General features: G+C 49.3%; 1 protein-coding gene and 1 long non-coding RNA gene across 3 annotated transcripts in view; one reads left to right on the top strand and one right to left on the bottom strand.

The window, feature by feature from the left end:
- Window positions 1–2,872: 2,872 nt before the first annotated feature.
- Window positions 2,873–26,914, bottom strand: part of CHD6 (chromodomain helicase DNA binding protein 6) — a 215,825-nt gene continuing 191,783 nt past the window's right edge. For both annotated transcript variants that reach the window (XM_059038586.2, XM_067013433.1), the window contains 10 exons: window positions 25,218–25,278; window positions 24,264–24,480; window positions 22,460–22,668; window positions 19,747–21,330; window positions 16,585–16,736; window positions 15,988–16,194; window positions 14,532–14,984; window positions 12,712–12,906; window positions 11,618–11,737; window positions 2,873–6,164 (listed from right to left, as the gene is read on the bottom strand). In XM_059038586.2, the coding sequence (XP_058894569.1) occupies window positions 5,268–6,164; window positions 11,618–11,737; window positions 12,712–12,906; window positions 14,532–14,984; window positions 15,988–16,194; window positions 16,585–16,736; window positions 19,747–21,330; window positions 22,460–22,668; window positions 24,264–24,480; window positions 25,218–25,278 (4,095 nt within the window). In that variant the 3' untranslated portion in view covers window positions 2,873–5,267. The remainder of the gene's footprint in view (window positions 6,165–11,617; window positions 11,738–12,711; window positions 12,907–14,531; window positions 14,985–15,987; window positions 16,195–16,584; window positions 16,737–19,746; window positions 21,331–22,459; window positions 22,669–24,263; window positions 24,481–25,217; window positions 25,279–26,914) is intronic.
- LOC136792586 (uncharacterized) lies at window positions 8,766–25,623 on the top strand. Its single transcript, XR_010836574.1, has 2 exons — window positions 8,766–9,126; window positions 23,267–25,623. It is a non-coding gene; the product is annotated as an uncharacterized lncRNA (long non-coding RNA).

Below are 26,914 nucleotides of genomic sequence, written 5' to 3'. Positions count from 1 at the left end.
GGCTGGCCACTGTAGCCAGGGGGCAGCACAGGCCAGATCAGCCCCTCTTCTTGCTCATCATCCCCGTTTACTGCTATTTTACAAAGCTGCACTGAGGGGTAGCCTCCTCCACGCCTCAGACCAGATGCCCAAAGTGACTCAATTATTGGCCAGCTTACGGCTCTGGAATTGGTTTCTCTGTGTCCCCAAATCCCTTGCCATTTATCAGCTGAGTGACTGGGTGTTGCTTAGCCTCTCTGGGCCTCAGTCTTCTCATCTGTCAAATGGGTATAACCTCAGTGTTATTGTGGGGATTGGGAATATGGCCATAAAGCACAAGCCCCACTCAAAGAAGTTCCTAGTAAACTGTGCGTCATTACATTAAGGGACTGGAGAAAACAGGATGCGTGGTCCCTTAATGGTTTGAAATCTAGATAAACCAAAAACACCTTAGCATAATTACCTACCAGATATTGCATGGGATATACGTGTACCAAGAATATTAGTTTATCTGAAATTCAAATGTAACTGGGTGTCTTTTTTCCCCTAAATCTGGCAACCCTACCCCGAGGGAGGCTATACAGACCCGGAAGCTGCCCTGTCCCCTAGCCCCACAATAGTCTCCTCACCCCTTTAGTTCACTCTGATCAACGGGCTTGCGTGGAAAGGCCCCTTCTTTCCTGTGTGTAGGGTCATAGGGACAGAGGCAGTCAGAAAACCTGTTCCCTGCAGGTGCTTTGAGTCCAACCCCAGATCTACTCTGTACTTGCCTCGGGGCTTGGAGCAAGATTCTCCTCCCCCTTGACTCCCCGGCTACACCCCCAATTTAACTATCTGATCCTTCCGGGACTGGCAATCCCCACCTCACCAGCTATTTAAAAGGAGTAAAGGTACATGACTCAAATAGAACAAGCAGTTGTACGCACTAGACATTGATCATTTCCATCAACCTCATCAACAACCCTATAGGTTCAAGTTATAATTATCCCTGTTCTACAGAGGAGGAAACTGAAGCTTAGAGAAGGCGGGAATGCTGTTCCTGGCTCCGCCAGGGGACCCACAGCTCTTCCAGGGCCTCCATTCTCCTCCCCTCGCCCCCCATCCTAGTTGCTCCCTTTGTCCTTTTGACCTTGGGAGCTCGGACACCAGGACGGGCTTCCGCAGCACCAACTTCAGTCATTTCCAAACGCATCGCGGGGAACACCTTCCTCGTGGGAGCCGGTACTTTATCCCTTTCCCTTATTTCCTCTTACCCCACAGATACCCCACTGAGCATGGATTATGAGGGTGGTCACGATGCTGGCCACATGGTAGCACAAGCCGTGTGTCCTGAGGACCTGCCCTCGGCGCTCCTGTCCCTCTGAGACTGGGTTTTGAGTAGCCACGGTCCAGAACCAAGGTGATAGTCACTGAGCTGGCTGAACCAACCCCACTGCTGACCTGAGAATGAGGTCCTTTTGTGGTTTCTAGACCTGGCAAATAACAGTAATTCTTGCAAGAAACCTTTTTTCTTTCTTTTTTTTTTTTTTTTTGCGGTAAGCGGGCCTCTCACTGCTGCGGCCTCTCCCGTTGCGGAGCACAGGCTCCGGACGCGCAGGCTCAGCGGCCGTGGCTCACGGGCCCAGCTGCTCCGTGGCACGTGGGATCCTCCCGGACCGGGGCACGAACCCGCGTCCCCTGCATCGGCAGGCGGATTCTCAACCACTGCGCCACCAGGGAAGCCTTTGCAAGAAACCATTTTAAGGTATAAATGAATAGAGCATAAAGTTTTCCAGAGGGTGTGACACAACTGTTCCATGTTTCCCGGTGCCGATTCTCCCGAGTTTAATTCAGTCAGAGCTGGTCTCTGAGGCTGAGGGGGTCCCAGACTAAGTATCATAAAGGTTGGAGTGTCCTGGCCTCAGGCTGGTGGGGTTTGGGGGTTGTCTCTCCCAGCTCTGTTCTCTGTGGTTGATGAGATAGCTTTGCAGCCTCTCCGTTGGCTTTCGTGAGGCAGACTGGACGCCAGCATTCCTCTACCCAGCAACCAAGATGCTCTGAGGACAAATGAGGTCACTTATGGTAAACACGCACGAAACATTAAAACACTAGCCCAACGTACATGACTAATTGTACTCTCCCACCCTCATACGAGGAGGTAGAATCTACTGGGGCAGGCTTGGAGGTCAAGAGTGAAACCAAGACTCTTTACTACTTATTTTTCTACCCAGAAGGAGGGCTCCCCAAGTCTAAAGGTCTACAAAGCAAACTGTAGCAGAGATCCGTAAAGCCTTCTGGAACCACGGCCCACCCATGCTCCAGGCTGTCCATCCACCACCTGTTGGTACCAGCAAGGGACCCGGCAAGGGTGAGGCTGCTCAGCCTCACCGAGGCTTTGGCACTTTCCTGCCAGCCTCATTGATAACTTGTGACACAGCTACCCAAAGCTAAGGATCACGAAGTTCTTAACAAGCCGTAAGAACTTCGGCTACCGAGGCATTTCTGTGTTTTGGGGCCTGTTCCAACCCACAGAGGCTCCCTCCTGAAGCCCCAGGTGTGTGACCTGAGGTGGGGCCTATGAAATGGGGCTTAAGAGAGTGGAGGCATCAGCTGCGAGCATTCAGGCCCCAAGTCTGGGGAGCAGGTGCGGTGCTGCGCCCCCTTCTACGGCATCTGTTTTAACTGGGTGTTCTGGTAGCTCAAGAGATAAATCAAGCCAACCCTCATGAATTATTGATAGTTAACAAGCCCCCAACAGGGTGCCCGGCATAAACTGGGCACCTAGGAAAGACAGTGGATTCCTGTGTGCATATGATGCATTCATAAAAATGCCCAGGCAGCAAGAGACATCCAAGTGTCACTGAAGTCCTCAAATACAAATTTGACTTTTAAACTTTTTTTTTAAAATCCAGGATCAAGACCACAGACGATTTATTATGTAAGACATGGGGGGTGAAGAATGATCAAGGAAAGTTATGGCTGTGAGTGACATGGAATTAGATGAAAAGGCTCAAGTTTGCTGAAGAGAGTTTAAATTTGGCTTTTGCTCTTGGAAACGTCAAAATAATCATAAGAAGCACTTATGCCTTACAGAGCAAATAATCCACAGAGTGTCATTTTCATTTTGCAAACAGGGACACAATAGCAGTCAAAGAGAAGCCTAAACACCCAGAGAGTTAACATACAGGTTCGATAAGATATAACACGGGATTTAGCATGCTGGTGGGTTTTTAAATCAAATCCATATTGAACCCTGTGACCTACTGTAGGTTCTAAGTGGAACCTGGGGAAAGCAGCTTTTCCATACAAAACAACGACAACAAAGAAAACCCAGGCTCTGCTGGATGTCTATAATACTCATTTGCAGTAAGGCTTTCAAGATACATGAATTTTTATAGCATTTGTATTTTAAGGATTTAGGGCAAATACAGTTTTTTTTTCTACTTGATAAAAAGAAAATTAGTACTTAAAAGGTTCAAAAAATATATCAATTGAGTGATTTTTTTTTTACATAAATAAATTATATTGATTTTCAGGATTTAAGAGCTGAAAAAACCTTTTCTGCTTCCACTGGAGGCAAAACTGAACAAAATGTTAGTTAAATAGAGAGAGCAGCATTTCTAAGAAATCTGTTGTCAGCATTAGAGATCACCTATGCTACAAAGATGTCATTAAATAGAATTTGTTCAATTACTGGATTCTTTCTTCTTATATGATCAATTTATAGAATTTCTGATTTATAACTCTGATTCATAAAACTGGGACTCCAATTTTTAAAAATACAGCTGATTGATTTTTTTTTTTTCCGGCCACAATTTAACAGACTTCTTTGAGATGCTCATTTTGACATTTACATAATTTATAATCCCAAATGTATAAAAGACAATGACAAAAGCATCATAAATAAATAATGCAAACTGAAATAGTTATGTCAAATTTTTGGACCTTCTGATAAATTATAGCAAAACTGTAACAGAAAAAGTAAAAAATACAGTAAATTGTGACAACAAAAGGTGAAACTGGTACTAGTAACACTTCCAACATTTCTAACGGTCCTGCACAGCCCTGTGCCCCTGGGGACTGAACCACGAGCTTCTTTCAAGTCTCAGAGTGTGAACCGTGGGTGAAAAGTGACACCATCAGAAGGGAGGGACCACGTGGGAGGGCAAAGGAAAGCAGGTGAGGGATGCCGGGGCCGGCGGGTTCTTCCCGGCCTGGGCAGCTGAGAAAGAAGGGGGAATAATGTTAATTTGCAACACGGTCTCCACTAAATTGATGCTTTGGGATCTGGGTCCGACTGTAAAATATAAACCGAGTAGAGAAAAATCTGGAGAGAAGAAAAAAACTTTTCACAGTCGCATTCCAAGAGGTGGTACAAACCTCAAACCCTGGCGAGTCTAAGAGTGTTGAGGGACTGTTTGCTTTGCAGGCTCCAGAAAGAGCCTGATTCTTGGCGAAGGGGAGCGTGAAGTTAGGAGCCAGGAGGCCTGGCAGTGGCCAGAGCAGAGTCCCTAAGAGGCCTCGGCGGGGGCACAGCTGGTCGTGTGCAGTCCTCCACCCCCACCGTCGCCGGCAACGGCTCAAGGTGTGTACAGCTCTCTCGTACTGAGAACCCCCTGTTAACCTGGGAGAGGGGGGATGCGTGTGTATCAAGTAATGCCCCATCGGTATTTCTTCTTGCTGCAGGTGCCTGAAAACCCACAAAGGTGTTACTACCAGTAAGGTTTCTGTTTTAGAAAGAAATGAACATGTGTGGTTTCAACCATTAATTATATACTTCTGCCTATCCTACTCGTTTAGTAATCATGATAAAACTGGGAAGTATTTTAACTAAAAAATATGCACCAGCACTTCTTTCTCTGTGCTTTTTGGTTCTCCAACACGTTCTCCCATCCAGCACAGCTCACGGGAAAGAGAGCTGCTCTCTGCCTCTCCTTCGGCCCTTCTTCACTGGTAAATCCCTAGACAGTTTTCCTTTGCCATTTTTCCTCCTCAAATAAGTGGGAAACTTGGAAGAGAAGGGGGCAGGGTGTGTCCCCACGTCTGCACTAACTACGATTGCTGGAATGAACGACTGGGTACGGAGTGAGGACTCTGCGCCTCCTACACTAGGTCAACGACACTTAGCTGATGATGTGGCAAGACCCTGTGACTATTAACATCTGTTACCATAGTTCTCAGACAGGAAATCAGGTAGGTAATAGTACTTATGGAAACACAGGTTCTTATGACAGTGAAGTGAGGGAAGTAACAAACCTTGATGGGATAAGAAACTTACGAGTCATAAGAATTTCTTCAATGAAAAAGTTCTAATTGGTGACACTGTTAGAGTCCTGGGGGCCCCCTTCGCCAGCCTGTGCTGCGTGTCCCCTCTCTGGAGGCGCGGGGGCCCTGGATTCGGGGCAGCTCTGGGCACCACCCGGCTCCCTCTCCAACCCAGGTGCAGACTCTGGGCTGGGGTCTGGGTTGTCCCCCTTTGTTTTCTTCCTCATCCTCTTCTGGCTCTCCAGACCTACTATTTCCGAGTGTCTGGCCTGCTGCATGGCCGGCAGAGCCATGCCCATGCCGGGGGAGACAAACATGGATGGGTAAATGAGTCCGGGGGACACTCCTGGGATGAGAAACGGGTTAAAAGCCACAGGACTACTCGTAGTTATTGCGGGTTCGGCCTGATCGGAAAATGGGCTAGGACCGGGCTTGTCTTCAGCTGATGTGTCCGTTTTGACATCACGGCCGCTGGGCTGGTCTTCTGCAGTCTTTTCAGCCGCCGACGTGCCACTCTTCGTTGTGCTTGACAAAGGCGCTGGCACAGCCGAGGCGCAGGTGGTGGCCATGGGGGCGTTGAGGAGCCCCCCGACCCCAAACATCTGGGGCACGGCGGCCATCCCCGGCAGCACCATGGGCAGCATGCTCAACGTGCTCTTGACCTCTTCGCCCGTGGGCATCGCTGCAAAGCTGGCCGGGAACCCCACCAGCCCCGTGAGGGGGATGCTGGGCATGTTTCTCATGTTCTGAAGTCCGACCAGGTCCATCCCGGCGATCAGGCCGTTCATGAACAGAGGCCCCATCCCGGAGGGGGAGTCCGCCACGAGGGCGGGAGCCTTTAGGAGCTCGCTCCGGGGCCGCCTGCCCCTCCGGCGGGGGCCTGAGTCTCGGAGAACAGGCTCAGGAAGGGTGTGATTGAACTTGTTTTCCGGGAGGAACCCCTGAAAAAGGACAAAGAGACACCAGATGCTGAAGTTTACTGGATGGCGGGTGAGCAGCTGGGGGCTCCTCACCGGCCTTTCCTGTCCACCTGCCCACACTGAGCTGCACAGCTCTGTGCCCCAAGGGCCTCTCCCTCGAGGCTGAGCTCCTGAAACCACCGAGCCGCTTCCCATGTGCTCACGGCAGAGGGGCGCCTGGCCCACGGAGAGGCTGCTGGAGCACTGGGAGCTGGAACCAGCCAGAGACCTCAAGTCTTAGTCGAGACTTTTTTTTATCGAGGGATAACTGATATAATATTACAGTAGCTTCACGTGTAAAATGTAAATACAAAAACAAAGGACAACTTCATGAGTTTCCGTGTCCTCCTTGCACAGGGCTGTGCCAGTCTCCTCTGCTTCACCCTGATATGAGCGCATGGGCTGCCGAGGCTGGCAGTCGAGGCCTGTGGCTGCGACCCCTCGGCCAGACCCCGCATTCGCCTCCCTCCTGACACAGGACAGTTTTTAACTGAAGCCCCAAAGCAGGGCAGGAGGATGAGGCTTGGGAGCAGGAAGATCTCAGTCCTGACCTAACTAAACCCCCAGCTGTGGGGTGAGAAAGGACAGTGGTACCTAAAGTCAGATCCTTAGAAGATGCCACAGGTCTCCGCTTAAGAGGCAGTCGCAGCGGCAGGTGAGTGGGCGGCACGGGTCAAGCTCTCCGTGGGCCGCGTGCACATGTGGGCACACCTGGCCCGACATGAGGAGTGGCTCAGATGCGCTGCTCCTCTAGGTAGTGAGGGTCTCAGCAGTGAGGGAAACTGGCTGTCGGAGGTGCTAACGAAGGGGGTGGTGATAACGGAAGAGCGGCTGGGCTCTCTGCTCTTTTTGGCGGTAACATGAAATAAGCATCTGTCCTGTGTCGGGCACTGGGCGTCGCGCTCCGTGTGAGGGATCTCAATGCGTCATCACGCCCACCCTACGAGTCGCTACTGCTGTTACAGCCATTTTACAGGGAGTTCAGAGATTCATAGACAGGTGAAAAATGTGCACTTGAATGTTTCCAAGTCCCCAGGAATAATGCTACTTTTGAGGTCTTATATTTGTCCTTCGAAAACTTTCCCAAAGAATATTAAAGAAAAACCAGGTCATCATGGGCAAAAAGCTTTACGATGGTGAACTTTGTTTGAGAAAAGTCTTCTCAAAAGGCCTTGGTTTAGGGCTTCCCTGGTGGCGCAGTGGTTGAGAGTCCGCCTGCCGATGCAGGGGACACGGGCTCGTGCCCCGGTCTGGGAAGATCCCACATGCCGCGGAGCGGCTGGGCCCGTGACCCATGGCCACTGAGCCTGTGCGTCCGGAGCTGGTGCTCTGCAATGGGAGAGGCCACACTAGTGAGAGGCCCACGTATCGCAAAAAAAACCCCACAAAAACCAACAAAAAAAAGGCCTTGGTTTAGAAAAGCAGAAGAGGGAATTCCCTGGCAATCCAGCGGTTGGGACTCTGCACTTTCACTGCCGAGGGCCTGGGTTTGATCTCTGGTTGGGAAGGAATGAAGATCCCACAAGCCGCTCAGCGAGGCCAAAAAAAAAGAAAAAGAAAAGCAGAAGAGGGAGAAACCTCTGGAACTGTCCTGTTTAGTCACCTTTCTTTCACAAATCGAAGGGCAGGATTTGTCCCCAGGGCACAGTTGGTGAGTGACAAGGCAGCAAGAGCCCAGGCCCTGTGGCCCCAGCCCACCTGACTCTCACACGTGACCAGCCACCTGCACTTTGAAGGCTGGTTTGTCCTCAGTTGCTGCTTGGGTCTGGGGATGATGCCTGGGGAGCAATTCCTGCCTGGTTCCTGTCTCTAAAAGAGAGATGGCTGGATGTGATGGATGGAACCAGGCTAAAAGTATCCTTTCTCACTGGTCTATCTTGAGCCCATCAGTGCAGATTACCTCATTCTGGAGAGACCACAGCCTCAGGCCCCTGCTGGGAAGCCCACCTCAGCCCAGGGCCTGGCCATGGTAACCACGACTCGACTAACAGGCTTTCCGAGACCTGTTCCCTGTAGCCCAGCCACAGCCGAGAGCCCAGGGAAGGCGCCAGCTGTGTCTTTTCCTTTTCTACTCCCACATGCTCATCCTCTTCCTCCTCATTACTCTCCAGTGGGAGGGCCTGTTCAATCTTAGAAGTCTCTCTGTTGGGAACAAAAGAAACCTCGAACTTGATGAATAATGCTTCCATCTTCTTTTCAAACAATCTGCTGTATATAAAGCAGACGTTCGTTAACACGCTTTATTTTGAGCTCATCAGGGCATCTGGAGCTGGAGAGCTCGCTTCGGGCAACCTGCATCCTGCAGACCTTTGGTCCCTGTGGCCTTGTTCACCAAGTTCAAGTCGCACTCCTCCGGTACCAGGATGTCCCCACCCTCGATGGGAACCACTGATATAGACAACGCTGGGCCCTTTCGGAACCGGGAACTTGCCCAGAAGGCCCAGGCTGGCTGGCTGACCCCTTCAGAGCGGGGCAGCAGCATCAGAGAGGCCCGGGTGAGGAGGACAGTGTTTCACCCCCAGCACAGTGAGGTGAGCTGGCAGAGGAAGTCGGCCCCACCTCTTCCTGCGAACATCACCCCAGACAGCCCGCGGCTGCCCACCCAGGGCCGATACCCCTCCCAGCAGCTTGGCGACCACACACCGCGGGCAAGGCGGGCTTTGGCAGCTCTGCTTCCTGGTAATTACACCCCGGGAACAGACCTGCTTCCTCTTCCTGGGGAGGCTGGGGGGAGGGCAAGGAGAGGCAGACAAGAAGGGGCAGACGCTCAGCAACGCTGCAGGCGTGGATGACCGCACGGGCACTCCAACCCTAGAACACCTTTCTTCACCAATACACGGCAGCATTTATTCCAAAGCCTGCGTGTTCCAGCTCTAAAACTTAACTTCTGGGCAGAGGCGGAGAAGGAGGTGGTGACCCAAACCTACTTACTCCTCCCAGGAAGGTGAGTAGGCTCGGCCAACAAACATTCCCTGAGTGGAAAGAGGCCTAACAACCAAACATAGTATGAGGACCCTGGTTTAAAAGTCCTAAAAACAAAACAAAACAAAACAAAACAAAAACTAGCCCTGAAAGACATTTCTGGGACAAGTGGGGTAATCGGAATATGGGCTAGCTACAAGATATTACTAATAATGACGTGTGTGATGGTGGTAACAGTGATGGGGGAAAACATTCTCAGGAGACACATGCTGAAGTATTTAGGGGTGACGTGTCATCTCTGCAATTTACTGTCAAACGGCTCAGCAAGAAACAAGCAAAAAAAAAAAAATAGGGCTTCTCTCTAGTTGTGACGTGTGGATTTTCTCTCTCTAATTGTGGCACGTGGGCTCTCTAGTTGAGGTGCGTGGCCTCAGTAGTTGTAGCACATGGGCTTAGTTTCCCTGTGGCATGCGGGATCTTAGTTCCCCGACCAGGGATCAAACCTGGTCCCCTGCATTGCAGGACAGATTCTTTACCACTAGGCCACCAAGGAAGTCCCCCAGGGGGCATTCTTTTCTTGCGGTACGCGGGCTTCTCTCTGTTGTGGCCTCTCCCATTGCAGAGCACAGGCTCTGGACACGCAGGCTCAGAGGCCATGGCTCACGGGCCCAGCCGCTCCGCGGCACGTGGGATCTTCCATCCAGGACCGGGGCACAAACCCACACCCCCTGCATTGGCAGGTGGACTCTCAACCACTGCGCCACCAGGGAAGCCCCCAGGGGGCATTCTTAAAGCTGAGTCCCATGGCCTGACCACAGCCTGTGCGATGCTGTCTGTGGGGCTTGGCTGCACACACAGCAGAAGAGGCTAAAGGCAGGAAGAAGTTCCTTGCGGGATCTGAATGTGTTTCTAGAAGAAATGGTAAGGTGTCTAGGGGACGGACACAGAGTGCAGCACACCCCAGAGGCTCCGGATCCAGGAGGGGCCTCAGGAAGGCCAAGCAGTCCCGAGGACCAGGCAGACGCGTGCTTTCTGTTCAGGCCTTACTGCAGGCAAAGGACCCCGAGGCAGGGCCTGAATTCATTTATCAAAGGAGGGAAAGTGCATCTCTGGGAAGAGGCTGGCTCCTAAGGACAGCTCAGAAATGAGTTTTCTGGTGGGGGTCAGCGTTTGCAGGGGGGTGATGAACGTTAATTTCCAGAGAACGTGAGGGAAATTGTTAGACGTGTAGGAAGAAATGAGAAAGTCAAGGGGGAAACCACTTCCTTAAACTAAGAGGTCAGAGACTCGGACCAGGTAAGGACTGGGGTTGTCTCCTGACAAAAGGAGAGCGAGGGGAGGCCGCAAGCGGAGCCGAGAGAGACAGAGGGATGAGAACTGATGCGGCATCAGTCTGCACAGCACAAGCGGGTCTAAGGGGTGGGTTCCCGAGGATAAAGCAAGAGAGGGGGGCAAAGGGCAGCTTTTCCAACGCGACAAGCCTGACAAACAGTGGGCCCCAGCCATCCTCCCCAGCGGTCACCGCAGCGCATGGGGGTGAGTGAGGGCAGCGTTTGTCGGGCTGCCGGAGGAGTGACCCTCCAGGCGACCAAATCAGAACCAAGCTCCCTGGGAACATTAACGAGCAGGAAATGACTAGGGTGGGTGGTCTCTTGGAATTAAAAAAAGAAACGGTATCCAGGAAATCCCCCTAAGAAGGGAATGCATACCCAGGAAATCCGTAGCTGGCAGAGCGCTAAGGCAGGCGTTCAGGAGAGCCTGTGGGTTCAGAGGACAACCCAGGGAGGGCAGAGCCCCACGAGGATCCTCAGAAGCGCCCTATTTGGGCAGAGCGCACTCTGAGGGGGTTAAAAGCACATTTGTGTATCATTTGCCCAAGCTCAACACATTTGCAGGTTGAAATGTTACCGCCCCCTAGAGGTTACGAGTTTTCTAGTCCAAATTTGTACTCATCTGTAAACTATAATTAACTCAGATTCGTTCCACTACAAGTATCTGCAGATGTCTTTGAAGTCGCTTCCAGGCTTATGATTCTATAATAGGAAAGGGGCAATGCTTGGAGTCAGCTGTTTTTCATTGCCAGCGAGGACAGAATAGGAGGAAATGTCTTAAATGGTAGCCAGAAAAACTTTGATTGGAAAATGAAAATTTCCAGTAATGAAGTTCATTAAACGCTGGAAACATACTCCTGATAAGGGTTAAAAGGTATTTTTCCCTGAACTGTCTAAAATGGGGGTGGGGGCGGGGTGGGGGGAGCGGGTTGGGAATCAGGCATTGGGAATGGTTTAAGTACAGACTTAACCCAAAAGTTTCGGGAGGTAAAGGCTGAAAACAAACGACCACGGAGGACATGCTGCTGGTGAAAACACCCCAACACCACTTATCACTGCTTATCAACCTCCTGTGCAGCTCCTGGTCCCCCTGGTAAGGTCGCCTGGCTACCGCCTTCCCTGCTGGAGCTTTCTCTCTAGGTCTGTAAGGCCGGGCTCCACCGCGCTGTCCGTGTTCCTTACCCTCAGGCCTGGCTCCTTGGGGACGGCAGGAACCCTCTCTTCCCCACTCAGGGAGTTGATGTCTAATTTTCCAGTATCCTTACAGCGTGGCCTCCTCTGCTTGGGTTTGTCTGAAAAATTCTAGGAGGTAAATGGAAACCAACATTACAAAACACTCTGCCACAGATTCTTCTGATGAGGGTGTGCTGCCTCTCAGCTCGTTTTGCTATTTTCTCGCTCATGGCCTTCTGCACGGGACCCGTCAGGTTAGGCTGAAGGGAAGAGCCCCTTGGCCCTCAGCCAGGCTCTGTGCTTGAAGCCACGGTGTTCCTGCAGCAAGCCAGAAGACAAGTTTCCCGTGGGGGCCTCCTGGCCCTCCAGACCAGAGCACCTGGCTGACCCACCCGTTTCCCAGGGCACCGCTTAATCCCTCTGCTTTCCCCCGGTCACTGTCTCGGATTGTCTCTTCACTGCTCCCTACTTGGCGGGCTTCATCCGTCTCTGGAGGGTGTGCATCTACGAATGCATCCTTCTCCTTTGCTTGGGCGCTTTCTCCTGCCACGTCTTCCTAATGAGATGTACCCAGGACAAAGGTGGTGGTGGGGTTGGTGAGCAAATGAGAATTAAAAAAACCAAGAGAAGATTTCGTTGCTCTGGAGCCCTCTCCTCCAGATTCTTAGTCTGAAGGACTGAGGGCAGAGGCAGTAAGAGAACTGAGGAAAAGTTCCTGAGCAGTAACTGAAACTAATCCGTCACCTCAAAGTGATGATGCAGTAACTTGAAAAGAATACACAGGAACATTTCCACAAAGTGGCAGCGCTTACGCAACCTAAAGAATTCTCGGTGAGCTCATGAATGTGATCATTTGGGGGAAGGGAGGGCTGAGCTTAGGCAAGTTCTGTCCTCATAAGATTTCCAGGTCTACTTTCCGGCATGGCATTCTGATTTGGGCTGTAATTTCTGCTACTGGAAAACGTAACCAGAATTTAAACTGTTCTTCTCCACTTTACAATGCTGTCCTCAGTGGACACCGACTTCTCTCAGGCTTCCTGGTCCTCCTGCCCCACCCCACCCCCAGCATCTTCATGTCAGAGACGGCACCGACACACACTCACCGCGCCAAAGCCAGGGACCTCGAGGGGGCAGTCAGCCTGCTGCCGCAGCCAGTCCAGCAGGCTCTTGCTGGGAATGGCTTTCTCGGCCTGGCTGCCGGCTACTGGGGCTGGCTCCGGGGTCGAAGTGGCAGGCACTGGCCCTTCAGGAGGGTGTGAGGTGCTCAGGGGGGCCTGCCCTGGGTCTTCGTGGACCTCCTGGACGAAGGGAAGACAAGTACGTGCAGTTCATCATGACAGAATGAAAACTAGTTTCTCAAAGGAAAACACATATGGTGCTGTTTGCATCTTCCCACCAGAACATGGCTCTGCCTGTGCCTGACTACGAAGCCCCCACTGAAGCTCCTGACGTGTTGGGCGTTCCCTCCACCCGACGGCTCCCCTCCCCTCCTGTCTCCGCGGTAGACTTCGTACCGTCCTGTCTGCTCAGATTCCCTCTTGCCACCTGTGTCACCATCACTGACAGTCCCGGCGACACTGGCCACCTTGCTCCTCTCCCCCGTAGCACTCGTCACAGGTTTTCACACAACAGAAAGTACCATACTGCAGCTGCCTTACCTAGTTCTCTCTCAACACTCCCGAAGCCTGTCTTACTCCTCTCTGTATTCCCAATGCCTATATGGAGTCTGCTGATAAAGTACAATGTCAGTGCTAAATAAATAGCTGCATAATAAATTTTTCAAAATACGCTGAGGCCGAGGAAAAAAGTTTCACTTCTTCCATTGGAATTCTACAATCATTATAGGAAAACTGGCTTTGCACCCCTAAAAAATGAGACAACCTTCTTATAGATTTGGAGGATTGGACAGGGCAAGAACCTGCCATTTCAGCTTCCCAAATTATATAGAAAGTCTAAGAGGGAAACATATACCAAGTGATACAGCAGAGCTCTCTGGCTCTAGAGAACCAAGTCCTTGGTTTTGTTCCCTGATCTGCCATTTACCACCTGGATAATCTTGGGCAAATTATTTAACGCTTGTAAGCCTCAGTTTGCTCATCTCCAAAATGGGAATAGTAACAACACCTTCACAGGGTTTTTGTGAAAATCACACAGGACAATCATGTAAAACCCTGAATGCAGTGCCTGGCAAAGGCACTCAATAAGTACTGTTCATTATTACTCCTTTTAAAGTAAGAAAACATGAAACGTGATTCCTGTTTCCGAGCTCAAAATTCAATAAATGGGAAAAGTCAAAATACAAAGAGAGAAGTCAGTGGTCTTTGACACATTAAACAAAGTCTGAGGGGACTTCTCTGGACCAGGTGTGCAGTTTCTGCCCTTTTCTGTTGTTTACAAGGATCTCTGAGCTGAGAACACCTTAGTGTGACCTCAGGAAGCCTCACAGCAACCCTCTGTGGTAGAAGCTGCAGCCCCCTCTTTACAGAGGAGCAAAGGGGGGTGCTCAAGGTTGGCCAGCAGGTCAAGCAGCAGAGCCAGGATTAATGTTTAGGACGTCCTGACTCCCAAATCCCAGCTCCTGGAAAGCCCACTGACCTGGAACAATGCTGTTGCAAACACAGCCCTGCTTCTGCTTTACTCTTTGGATCACCAGTGGCTCGAGACACTGGAGGCTGGGCTGTTACTGTGTGAAATGGTGAGACCTCCTGGTTCGTTTTTCCAGGTTGCATGCAGGTTAAGGGCCCTCGATGGGCTAATACCTATTTCTAAAAGAGACTGAGAGCAACTGATGACGAGAAAATAAGCAGGACAACTGAAACAGGGATAAAAGATCCATAATCAAAAAGTGTTGCGTCTGAGGAAGAAGGGTTTGTTGCTCAGTGTACAGAGGTCAATGTCTGTATTTAGTGGCTCATATACCCACCAAGATCCCCGCCTGGAGTGTCTGCTCCTTCAGAAAGATGAGGTCCACGCCTCCGTCTACATGCTTCCGCCTCCCTCTCCGCCTCCTGGTGGCAGCGTCATCTCTCCTGAGGCTTCCGTTGACGATCTGTCCAGTCACTGGATGGATCAGGCCGGCTTGCAGAATCCCAGACAAGTCCATGCCAAGGGCTCCTTGAAGTGAACCGATAGCCCCAATCTTAGGGGTGCTGGCGCTCACTGGGAAAGGGGATGTGGCCCCTGGGGACCCCTCCGATGGGCAGGAGAGGTCTATCGCTGACTCTCCGTGCCAGCCGTTGAGGACGATGGGGGCGTGCCCGTGGGTGGCGGGGAACTGCTCCAGGCCCCGGGGCTTTGCGTCCCTCTCCACCTCGAACTCATAAGGACGCCTGTGCTTCTGTTCATCCTTTGTGAATACCGAAGCCAAGAAGCTCTCCTGCAAACACACACATGTGGCAAGAGAGGTTTGAACGCCACCTCTGTGGCTGAATGCCAGCTCTTTCTAGGCCCCATTTCCTTGGGGCTAGTAATCACCATCTCAGAACTTCTTCTAACTCAAACCTTCTCAAACTTTACTACTAAATCACCTGGACAGCTTATTCCACCTCAGCAGGCCTGAGATTCTCTGCATTTCTAACAAGTTCCCAGATGCTGTGAAAGCTGCTAGTCCACGAACTATACACCTGGAATTGCAAGATCATAGTTTAGGGAATCTCAACCTCAGCTGTACGTCAGAATCAACTGGGAAGTTAAAAAAAAAAAAAAAAAAAAAAAAAGCCAGTATTGGGTCTACACCCTGGACCAATTCAGTCAGACTCCGGAGTTTCTCAAGGTCCCCAGCGGAGTCCAGTGTGCAGCTGGGAGTGAGAGCTAGTGTGCTAATGACCACGCATCCTTAAACTTGACCTTTGAGATTACAAACCACAAATAAAACTCATGCCTGCTTTGACTCCCCTCATTTCTATCTGCTGCCACCGTTCTCAGTCATCAAGTGTTGCACATCCCGATCCATTCACGCCTCCCCTTCCTCATATAGTCATCAGTCATCACGACATGTCAGCCAACTCCCCCCCCGCTTTCTTTGGAGGCACTCTGCCACTAAGCTGGTCTAGAACTAATCTCTTCCTCAGATGTCCAGCTGCCTCCCAGCCCTGGAGGCACAGCCTCTCCCTGACCCCCATCTCCCACGAACGTGCACACCACTCCCGTTGAGCTGCAAAGGCACTTTCATCACGCACTTCCCCGCTCCAAAACTACAGCCTCTGCTGCCTACAGGATAAAATCCAGATTCCTCAATGAACACTAATGGCTTGACCCCAAAAAAAAGAAAGAAAAAAATTCCTATCCACTCAGTTGTTTGTTGAACGGATGACTCAATCAAGAAGTGCAAAGCATCCTCCTCCTTTGTTTCAAGGTCAAGAACATTCTTACAGCCTCACCTTCTGCATCTGGGCCACCAGCGCTGCGCCACTGCTGAAGACGCGTTCTGATGCCTCTGGCTCTGAAAGGCTGCTGCGGGGACCAGCGCCGCTGGTTAACACGGGGGTGGGCAGCGTGGCCGAGGGCTCATACTGCTGGTTGGAGGGCCACTTCCCCTTTAACACCACATGGCAGATGTTATCCAGGCGGTTGATTATCACGCGATCCTATAAAGAAGAACAAAAGCTCTGAGGAATCAGTACCAAGTTACCCCAATTCACAAAATCCCTTGAAATCAAGTGGCAAGTTTTTTAACCAGAAGGAATTGATTAGAAAAGCGCGCACACAAATGGACTCACTTTACAAGTCTTAAAAGAAATGGTGTAGTCTGGACAATGAAGATTAAAAGCCACAGCGCTGTAAATACGAAGATAAGCTGACACTTCTGTCTTATGGTCTCATTAGGCACATATATCTTTAATGTCACATAACTAGTATCTTTTAGAGATAGTAAACATTTGTCTGAGTCTGTTTCTCAGAAATATTCTAAAAGGTTTAAAGGAAAGGAGTCAAAGCTGAGGATGCTCTGGGTGGAGCATGCAAGCTCTGGGAGGTACCTTTGGCCACTCAGAGAAGGAATAGAGGGTTTTCTCCTGGAGCAGCTGAGCAATGGTGGGAGCCCGTGCCTCCTGGAGGTTGTCCCTGAGGTCTCCTACGATGCCCGAGGTCGAGTTCTTGCTCTCCTCCTCAGAGTATTTCCCTGGATAATCTAGGAAGGAAGGTTAAAAAACTGAATTAGGCGCTCGGGAGATACTGGTGATCTGAAAGATGAGGACGTCTGATCTTGTTTTTTAATTAGCCCAGTGTGTGCTAATTTATTTTAAATTGAATTATTAATTACCATACTTTCTATTTCCAGAAGCACTCTATCGGTTAACCCATAAAGGCACAACCTGCTCTAGGGCTACCCATGCAAGCCATCCAATAAGAGTTTGTATCCACAACCAAACAACAACGGCAATGAAGGGCCGCAAAGAGGCTTTCCCATTTGGTGCAGTGGATGAGAGGAAAGTGAACATTATGCTCCGATACAGAGGTGGGGATAGTGTAGGAAATGTAACACAGCAAGAGGCTGGTATTAATGATGAAGGAAGAAAAGTCCTGAAACTTACAGCTAAGGTAAAATAGACCTGATTTATATAAAAAATGATGCAGAGAAACCCAGAACGTTTAAAGTACTTCACTGATGGAAAGAAAGGGAAATGCGACTCATTCTTTCAGTCTCCAGTGGTGAATGTTTACTATCACTTGTGAAATGGATCTTCAAAGATCCACTTAACGGAGATGACAGGGAAATGAACTGTGTGTACCATAATGTCCAGGAAAAGTTGTGAACCTCCTTCGCGGTGAAATGACATGGAACGTCTATCCTCTGAAACGTGGTGGTCTCACGTTTGACCGTGCAACAAGTCTCCCAGGGGGACGCAGAGACACCCCCGACATACCAGGAGCAGGGCCTTGCTAGGCCAGGGGATTCAAGGATAAACAAGACAGATGTGGCCCTGGCTTTCTAGGCTCTGACAGTTGGGAAAATGCACTAATTATAAACAAACAGTTACAATTATAAACCAGGGTGAGGGCTATAAAGGGAAAGAAGCAAGGTGTCATGATAGGGAATAAGAGGGAAAAACCGACTGGTAGAAGGGAAGGCTGGTAGAGAGGACCTCTCAAAGGAGAGACCACCCAGGAAGATGAGGAGGCAGTGGGGAAAAGTACAAAGATGAGGCGGAGGGGCAGGATCATCTGGAGCATGCTGGGCTCTGCAGGCCAGGACAGAAAACTTGAATTTTATTCTAGATCCATGGGGAGCACCGCTGAAAGGCTTTAAGCAGAAAAGCTGAACTTAAATTTTATTATTATTATTATTTTTTGGCGGTACGCGGGCCTCTCACTGCTGTGGCCTCTCCCGTTGCGGAGCACAGGCTTCAGATGCGCAGGTCCAGCGGCCATGGCTCACAGACCCAGCCGCTCCGCGGCATGTGGGATCTTCCCGGACCGGGGCACGAACCCGTATCCCCTGCATCGGCAGGCGGACTCTCAACCACTGCGCGCCACCAGGGAAGCCCTGAACTTAAATTTTAAGAAAAAAGCGGAATGCTGTGTGAGGGAAAACCCTGGAGAAGGAGCCAGGAGCCCAGGCGCTGGCCCTGACAGCTGTGCCAGTTACTGCTCCCTCAGCGGCCGAGCTCCATCCTCAGAAATAGGGCAACCCCCTCTGCCTCACCTCTCCCACATCTCATGCGTGGAGGAGACCCCCTGGGGTCTGGCAAAGCGTCTTTAAAAGCACTGGTGCTAGGGACACCCCCCGGCCAAGCGTGCGCGATGCTCACCAAAGCCTATCAAGTTCACTGCCGTCTCCCAGCCCAGCCCAGCCAGATGCCACGGCCACCAGAGGAAGTCCAGGCCAGCACAGCTCTCCTCTAGCCCATCCTCACTGGACTGTCTACATTGCCCAGGACTGAGCACTCGCTGATTTCCCCCCGCAAGAGGTCCAAGAGCAATGTATACATGTATACATGTATACATTATATACATGTATACATGTATACATGTAATTCCACACGAGGCAGGGACCCTTCGTGGCCTGGGGCAAGGTCTGGGCTGGCTCCTCCTAGGTCGGCTGGGGCCACAGGCCGATGAAGCTCCTTTCAGTCCAGTTTCTATGTCCTCAGCTTGGCTGGTGTGTACATTTTAATTTGGGTTCAAAACCTTTCCCAAGTTATCACGAGGCTAAAACCAAAGGTGGGAGTTCAGAAATAAAAAGGAAGTGGAACAACCCAGGGCAGGGTTTCCCTCTTTAGAGGCAGTCACTGTCCTGGGGGGAGGGGCCGGCCTGCCTGAATCCCTGAGCATCAGTCGGCCCCTGGCACCAGGCCAGGCACCTACAGGGTATTTTTTTTTTTGACAAGGGTAAACAGAACTATCTTGTTCACCCTAATATGTCCTCTTGAGTCTGATGACATAAAGACAACAGTGAAAAAGTTAAGACCCATTTGTTCTTGCTCAGGATCTCTAATCACTGTATTCATATCCCTGCAAAGCATATACAAATCTCAGGGTCACCTAGATTAACATTTTAAAATCCCTTCCTTACCTAAGATTTCCCTATTTTAAAAGATCAAATCTATTTGCATTTTTTATTGAGTGGCATGTAATTTGGTTATTCTTATTTCTGTTGAGTTACTTAAAGGAATCTCAACCCAATGCACCGACATTACAACACAGAGTTTTGACAAACACGTGAATAAACGGCACAGTCTTTGCTCACCCGAATAAAGATCATGTTTATTTTGATTTTTGTGGCTTTCCTGAAAAATTACCTGCACCTCCGTTAAACTGCAGGTTCTTGGCGTTCCCTGGCTGTTCTACTTTAACCCAGTTTGTAGCACTTTACCTGGTGGAAGAACGAATTCCTTCCCCTCAACACTGTATCTGGCATCTATCCTATAACAGCACACAGCCCCTGCCCAAATCAGCAGCTCACACAACCAAGGTGCTACGATTGTCTACAATCATCCTCAGTTTTCTGGAATGATCAGAGTTAAACTACTCTGCCTCATTTTCAGACCAAGGCCTGTGGCCTTCGCTTTTAAACAACACGGTGAGTGTAAGCAGGTCCCTTTCAGAAACTGTAAAACCCTTAACACCCCCCAACACACTCGCCCTCCCTGTCGTGAGAGAATTGGCTTATCCAAAATACAAGATCCCACACACTGTACCTTGACTCTGGCAGTTCCCGTCTCTATCATAATCATCTTTACTCTCAAAATCCACGTCTTCTGCCTTGAGTTCACTCCCTTCGAGATATGTAGGGAAACCTTGTTTCCCTTCTGCACTTTCTTTCCAGGGTTCTTTCAAAAGTTCATGCTTCACCTGAAACAGCTCTGGTGGAACAGCAGTGAGCTCGCCCCCCATTGTGACATTATTGGCTTTGCTTTTGTACGGGTCTGGGTTGTAACCCTGGGGTTTCTCCACTTCAAACTGGTCATTCTCGAGGCCATGTGTCCACCTCTCCATGTGTTTGCAGTGACACTGACAGGCTGCGGGAAGAAAAGTGCCCTGCGGTCCAGGATGCTGGCTTCTGGCCTCCAGGCTTCCTTTCTTGGCTTCGTCCACAAGAAAGCCGCTGCGGCTCTTCTCCCCTGCTATACGAGCAGTGGGCTCGGTAAGAGGCGACACCTCCGGCCTTGCCCGCGGGCCTGCGGCCAGGTCTAGGTTTTCCTCCTCATTTTCCTCCTCTTCCTCGTCCTCATCACTGTGGTTCCGACCCAAAATCAATTTACTTTCTAAACTTTTGCATTCTAATAAATCGATTAACTGCTGATCTGATGACAGGTTTCTTTTGGAGTCATAGACACTCAGATTGCACATGTCAACAAACCCGCTCTCATTTCCGTGGTCCAAGGAAGGGGAGGCTATGCATTTGGTTTCCAGCTGCCCAAGGCTTTCAGGTCTCTGCCCTGCCTCACTGCAGCAGAGTTCCCCTTCCTGTGAAAGAGACACCAGCAAATGTTTTCCGTTTTTAATGTTCATTTTAGCTACTCCTGCTTCTAATGTATCCATAAAAGAGGGGCCTGAGGCTATTTCTGCCTCGTGGCCACCAGGCTGGAAGTTCCCATCTCTGCTTGTTGCAACAGCCACGGCATCTTGTCTGGATTCGGTATTGGTACCTGGGCTCTCCTGAAAAGAGACCGGCTCCTGGCTTAGTGCTTTCTTACCATACATCATGCTCTCCAAGGGCTCGGGCAGCAGACTCTCATCATGGGTGATGGAAATGACATCCTGAACTTTAGAAATAAAGTTTTCACAAGTCATGTCGGATAAGCTGCCCCGAGGTGGACCAAGATGATCGCCCCTCCCTTCTATTTTCACTAGATTCTCAGGTTCGTTTTCAAGGGACTCGGAAGTCCTGCTCCTTTGAGTATATGCAAGAGATTCATACAGTTTGGAGTTGGTCTGGTAAAGGCAGCAGAGACTCCCTGGAGCCCGGGGGTCGGTTCTTTTGTGTTGGGCATAGTTCCTGTAGGCGTCCAGGAACGACAGCTGGGGGTCGGTCATGATGTAGTAGTCGGTGCGGTTCAGCCCGTGCTTGGCAGAGCCGATCAACAGGTCCCGATCATGCTTTCCACACTCCCACCAGACGGGGAGGGAGAGGCTGGGCCTGCAGAGCTGAAGGCGCTCGTGCAGCTGAGGACACTGCAGCACTTGTTCCCGGACCTTCCGCAACAGTTCAATGCGGTACAGGGTTCTGGCGGCCCGCTCTTCAGTGATGGGTTCGATGCAGATGCTGGGATCTGGGGGGCCTGCAAAGGTGAACACAGAGCCTGTCACTTAAGGTGGCCCTTGGACACTTCCTGCCCACCTGAGCGCCTGCATCTTTGATCTTACAGTTTGACCCCCTGGGTCCTCAGCAAGGCAGGGCCTTAGTGGCCCCACTAAAATGAAAAGCTGAAAGAGAAGGGAAGGTTTTTATGAAACACGGACAGACCAGTGAAGGTGAAAGAAGAGCTTGAAAACTCCAGTTCTGGAAATATTAGTTCCTGGTCGATAAGCATGGACTAGGTACCTTCTAACTAGGTATTTTATGGCTGTTAATTTAGTTCTCACAAGAACTCTATGCTATACCATCATTATCCTTGTGCAAGGATGAGGAAGGAGGCTCAGATAAGCTAACTTGCTCAAGGTGGCAGAACCAGGACTTCAGTCCAGGCCTTGTCAGCATGACTCCGAGGTCCAGATCTTTCCGATCTATGCAGCTCCCTGGCTTTAATGAAAACAGCCTAACTGTGCCACACGCGGACAGAAGGTGGGGTGTCTGTACATGCTGCCGCCAGCCCAGAACCCACACTGAATAGGCTCAACATTTGTTTCAGTTTTCCCAGAATGCGGTCATACGGTCCAGAGCGAGTTAATCTATGAGTACGAGACTGGAGAGGGACAAGGAGGAAGCTGCTGCAAATTCCAACCAGGAAGAAATTTCTTAGAAAAGGTCTCTAGTGGGGCCCAGGGAGTTTAAATGACAGCCACTAGTTTTCCATAGCTACAAGTCAACACATGAGAAAACATTTAAGGTTTAATCTAAGGCAAGTGCAAAGCTCACAGTAGGATAATTCTCTATGAGACTTAAAAAAAAAAAAAGAAAAATGAAAAAGCACACTTTGGAAAAGGTAATTAATAGTAGTTTCTTAATATTTCTGTGACATTTTAATCTGAATTTCAATTTTCGTTGGAATCACATCATTTTGGGAGAGAGATTTTATTTTATGAGGGTGGACCCAATTAGAAGTCCGTGGATTTGTGAATGCCCACTGGCCTTTACCTGAATTCTTCACGTTGGCTCCGCGTCTATAGTTATACCTAACTCTGTACCTTGAAAATAAGCACGTTCTCTCCTTGTCCCACCTGGGATATAGTGACAGAGAGTGTCCTCACCACCGTCCTTCCAGGTTGGCAGACGACAGACGTGGCGGCACATGGCCACGAAGCTATAGAAATAGTGCTCCAGGCTCTCGTCCGACTTCTTGTCCAAACGGGAAATGATGCGAAACTGCGTCCAGTCAAAGGTTTTCTTTTCTTGATCATAAACGACACCAAAGGAAGACACTGTTCTGTAGAAGTCTGCTTGCTCTCTCCTAGTCCACCTGGAGAGGGAATCAGAGAAGGAGAGTGAGCTGTTTTCTGTTTCGTTTTGTTTTCAGTTAAAAAAAAGCCAACAATTACTTACTGAGCACCTACTTGGGAGAGCCCAGGAAGTCAAGAAAGCAGGCAGAGCAGGTCTATTTTACTGTTTATTTTTATTCAGCTTGACTTAGGTGGAGTGGCTTATAACAAAGCAGCCCCTCAGCCTCTACCACCACTCTCAAATCATGTGCGCGTACTTGAGATCTTAATTCGTCTGTTTTATTTTATTTTATTTTATTATCATTATTATTTTTGGCCGTACTGCACAGCATTTTTTGGCCATGCCACATGGCATGCGGGATCTTAGTTCCCCGACCAGGGACTGAACCTGCGGCCCCTGCAGTGCAAGCGTGGAATCCTAACCACTGGACCGCCAGGGAAGTCCCCTTGATTCCTTAATTTTACAAATTACCTAGTTCATTTCCTCTTGTGGGAGATAACAAGATTTTAATTTAAAAGTACTCTATATGCTTAAACATCCTGCCGTATGACAAGAGAGAATCACAGAATCCTGGAGGGACCTTTCAAGCCATTAAATTCACTTCCTTCATTTTACAGATGGAGAAACTGGTCCACAGCGAGGAGGAGATTCCCTCAGCCACCCGCCTCCCCGACTCCCATCTCAACACTGGCTACCTTCCTGGTCTTACGTAGGCAGGTTGCCCACAACGATAATCTTCCCTAGGACACGAAGGTTCTCTATGATTTTGTATCCAGCAGGATTAAGATAATGACTTAAGGAAAATGGATTATTACACACCACTGTAGTCTTCACCAGGGGCTCTTGGGCACGGAACTCGCCACCCCCGGAGACAGTCAGCTAGGAGTGGGGTGAGAGGGTCAGTGGAAGAGTGAGAAGCAGGGAAGAAGGGGCTCTGGTTCTCTTTTTGGAGCTAGATGGGAGAAATCTACTCCCTGAATTACCAAATTTTGTAAAGCCAGGAGTATACAGAAGTATCAATAATTGAATTCACTATGTGGTATTCTTTTAATTCACTGGATGTTACATCAAAAGGATGGAGAGATATAAAGACTCGAAGAACAGCAGCTTTGCTGATTTGCTCTCGTGGCATTCTTAGCGCATGCTGGCCTTAGGCAGCCATTTTTACCTTAATTCTCAGATGGGCAAGCAACTCCTTCCTTCTGGGCTGGCATTTTATGGTACTTATTGTTCTCAAAGGCTGGATAAGGACTGTTGGCTACAATAAGACAACTTCAATGCACACTATTCACTGCTGAAAGAATATGATCTGATACATGCTAGTGTGGTTTTTAAATCACATCCCCAGAGACTGGGGTCCCATTTAGGGAAGAGGGTAAGGTTGGAAAATCATACAAGTCTGGGAACTGTGAACAGAGGGTGTCCTAGACATCACCAGACTCCCCAGTCAGCACGAAAACACCATTGCAGTTGGAGGCTGGATTTAATTCACTCTAGAGACAACCTGACTCCATATGAGAACACTGGACACACCTGCCCTCCAGCTGTTGGGTTCCCTTTGTCACCTTTACCCAGTGGGCAGCTCAGCATGCCCTTTTGGCCACTGGCTTTTACCTCTTTTGGGCTTCCTTGTTGATGAGCTCCATCTCTGAGGATCTCCGGAACATCTCTTCCTGGACCCAGTATCCCTGGTTTCCTGGTCCCAGGATTTCAGGTCGGCAGAGCTCCTTGCGGTTACAGCGCTGGTAAATGGTGACCAGGCGTCGGAGACGAGCTGTGAGTGCAGACGAAACTGGCCAGGGTGATTTGTCTGGGTCGGAGCCATCCTGGGCTTCAAACATCAGTGAGGATATTAGTATTTACAAACAGAACTAAAACAAAGGCAACTGGGTTTTTGGGTTGTTGTTCTTCCCCTTCGTTTAAAGAAAACTAAAGCTGACTCAGTAACTTAATGGAAGTAGCTGCTGTTCAACAATCAGCTCGGGAGCTAGGCACGACTGGAAGGGCTGCAATTGCACTTTAGAAGCAGCTTTTTTATGGTGGGCTCTGCTCTCTCTCCAGTACAAATGTGCCTGTCTGTGGGGGCACAACTGACTCAAGGGCCTTGCTCTAAGGCATTGGCTTAAGTGGACGCTCTGTGGCCGTCTCCATTTAGAACTATGGGCTTTTGTGTAGCTGGGCCTTCCAAACATCAAAGCCTCCGTTAAGTTTGAATTCAGAAAAACAAACAAACAAAAGAACAAACCAAATACCCCTAACTTTTCTCAAAAGAAGAAGAAAAAAAAAAATCACTGAAACCACGATTCTTTTTTATCTCTCAGACTCCAGCCTGACTTCATTTCACCGTTGAATTCAGTGCCAGGTGGAGAAAGCTGGCCAGAGCCACATTAACGCTCCCTGTGCGACTCCCGCAGAGTTTGATGAAGGTCAACTTAATTGGCTTTTAAAAAGAGCCTCCTTAAGAAACAGCATTTTTTTTTTTTTTTTTTTTTTTAAAACACATGAACTCCAGGATAACTACAAACAGGGACCTTACTTTTCTTTGCCTTCAGAAGGACACAGTCTCACCTGCCCGGCTGTCATCCTTCTTTTCACCAAAAATGCCATCACCTCCATCACTGGAACTCTCCTAGGGATAAATGAAGTCATGCCGTCAGCACAACTGCAGCTCTGAAGAGACCAACTCAGAAACCCAGTCCCTACGCAGAAGGAGTAAAGATGCACAAGAGACATTCCCCTGCCCAAGAGCATCTCAAAGATCAAGGTGGTCCCTGATGAATAAAGCTTACTTATGCACAGTCTTAAAAGAGCCAGAAAGCAGTTTATTTAAAATAAGCATTTCCCCCCCTGGAATTGTGTGGAATGATCCCGCCCGTAGAGAACGAGCTTTAAGAATGATGAACTGGCATGCTCCCCTGGCAACTACATTTTATACGCACTCTTTTAGTTGAGAATTAAATATTTGCTTTACTATCATCACTTGCAGTCTAATACTGTCATTTCACAAAGCATGTGCCTGCATTTTTGGATTTTTGCTGTGAAAAACTGTCATGCTCATGTTCATTATGCTTCATTTACTTCACAGCAATAGATGCTATTTTCCTAAAACATGACTGCTCCAGACAGGAGACCTGATGGCACAAACCTCCAGGAATTTAAAATTAAAATCATGATCTGAGGCTCAGAATCTGAAGTAATATCACAGGCACAGAGCTTATCCAAGTTGGAGTATATGTCAACCTGGCTCTAATGGATTCTTTTATGAAGACTTTCTTGGTCTCAGGAATGGAACTGCAGAGGCTCCTTACACACAAAGCATACGGGAGTTTGGGTGTGGGCGAAGAGACAGTGTGAGTCTGCAACTTACTCCATTTTTAACACAAATACTTACTTTTTTTTTTTTTTTTTTTTTAACTGAAGTAAAGTTGACTTGCGACATCATACTAGTTTCAGGTGTAAAACAGTGATTCGATATCTTTATACATTAAGAAATGATCACCACCATGGGTGTACTTTCTATCTGTCACCACACAAAGTTATTCTAATATTACTGACTACATTCCTGATGCAGTACATCACAGCCCCGTGACTTATTTATTTTATAACTGGAAGTCTGTACTTCTTAATCCCCGTCATGTATTTCACCCATTTTCCCACCTATCTTATTGTTTTTCTTTTTTCTTTTTAAAAAACTAACTTTACTTCTTATTTACAAACTTATTTATTTATTTTTGGCTGCTTTGGTTCTTCGTTGCTGTGCATGGCTTTCTCTAGTTGCGGCAAGCAGGGGCTACTTTTCGTTGCGGTGAGCTGAATTCTCATTGCGGTGGCTTCTCTTGTTGCAGAGCACGGATTCTAGGCACGTGGGCTTCAGGAGTTGTGGCACATGGGCTCAGTAGTTGTGACGCATGGGCTTAGTTGCTCCACGGCATGTGGGATCTTCTCAGACCAGGGCTTGAACCCGTGTCCCCTGCATTGGCAGGCGGATTCTTAACCACTGCGTCACCAGGGAAGCCCTCTTATTGTTTTTCTGACTTGCGTCTTTTGACCTGAATGATAGGTGAGAATAACCCCAGGATTCATGACTTTGGCCATGGTGGAGCACAGGGTGAGATTCTGTCAGAATAAGGGTCAGCAATCTGCAGCCTGTAGATTGGTTTTTGTGTGGCCCTTAAGCTAGGAATGGTTTTTAAAGGGAAGAAGAAGAGGAGGAGGAAGGAAGGGAGGAGGCAGGAGGGGGAGAAAGAGAAGGAGGTGAAGATGTG

The sequence above is a fragment of the Kogia breviceps genome, chromosome 14, assembly GCF_026419965.1.
Source record: "Kogia breviceps isolate mKogBre1 chromosome 14, mKogBre1 haplotype 1, whole genome shotgun sequence".
Lineage (NCBI taxonomy): Eukaryota > Metazoa > Chordata > Mammalia > Artiodactyla > Physeteridae > Kogia > Kogia breviceps.
Note: the sequence above shows the minus strand (reverse complement) of the source record. Positions and strands in the feature narration are given on the sequence as shown.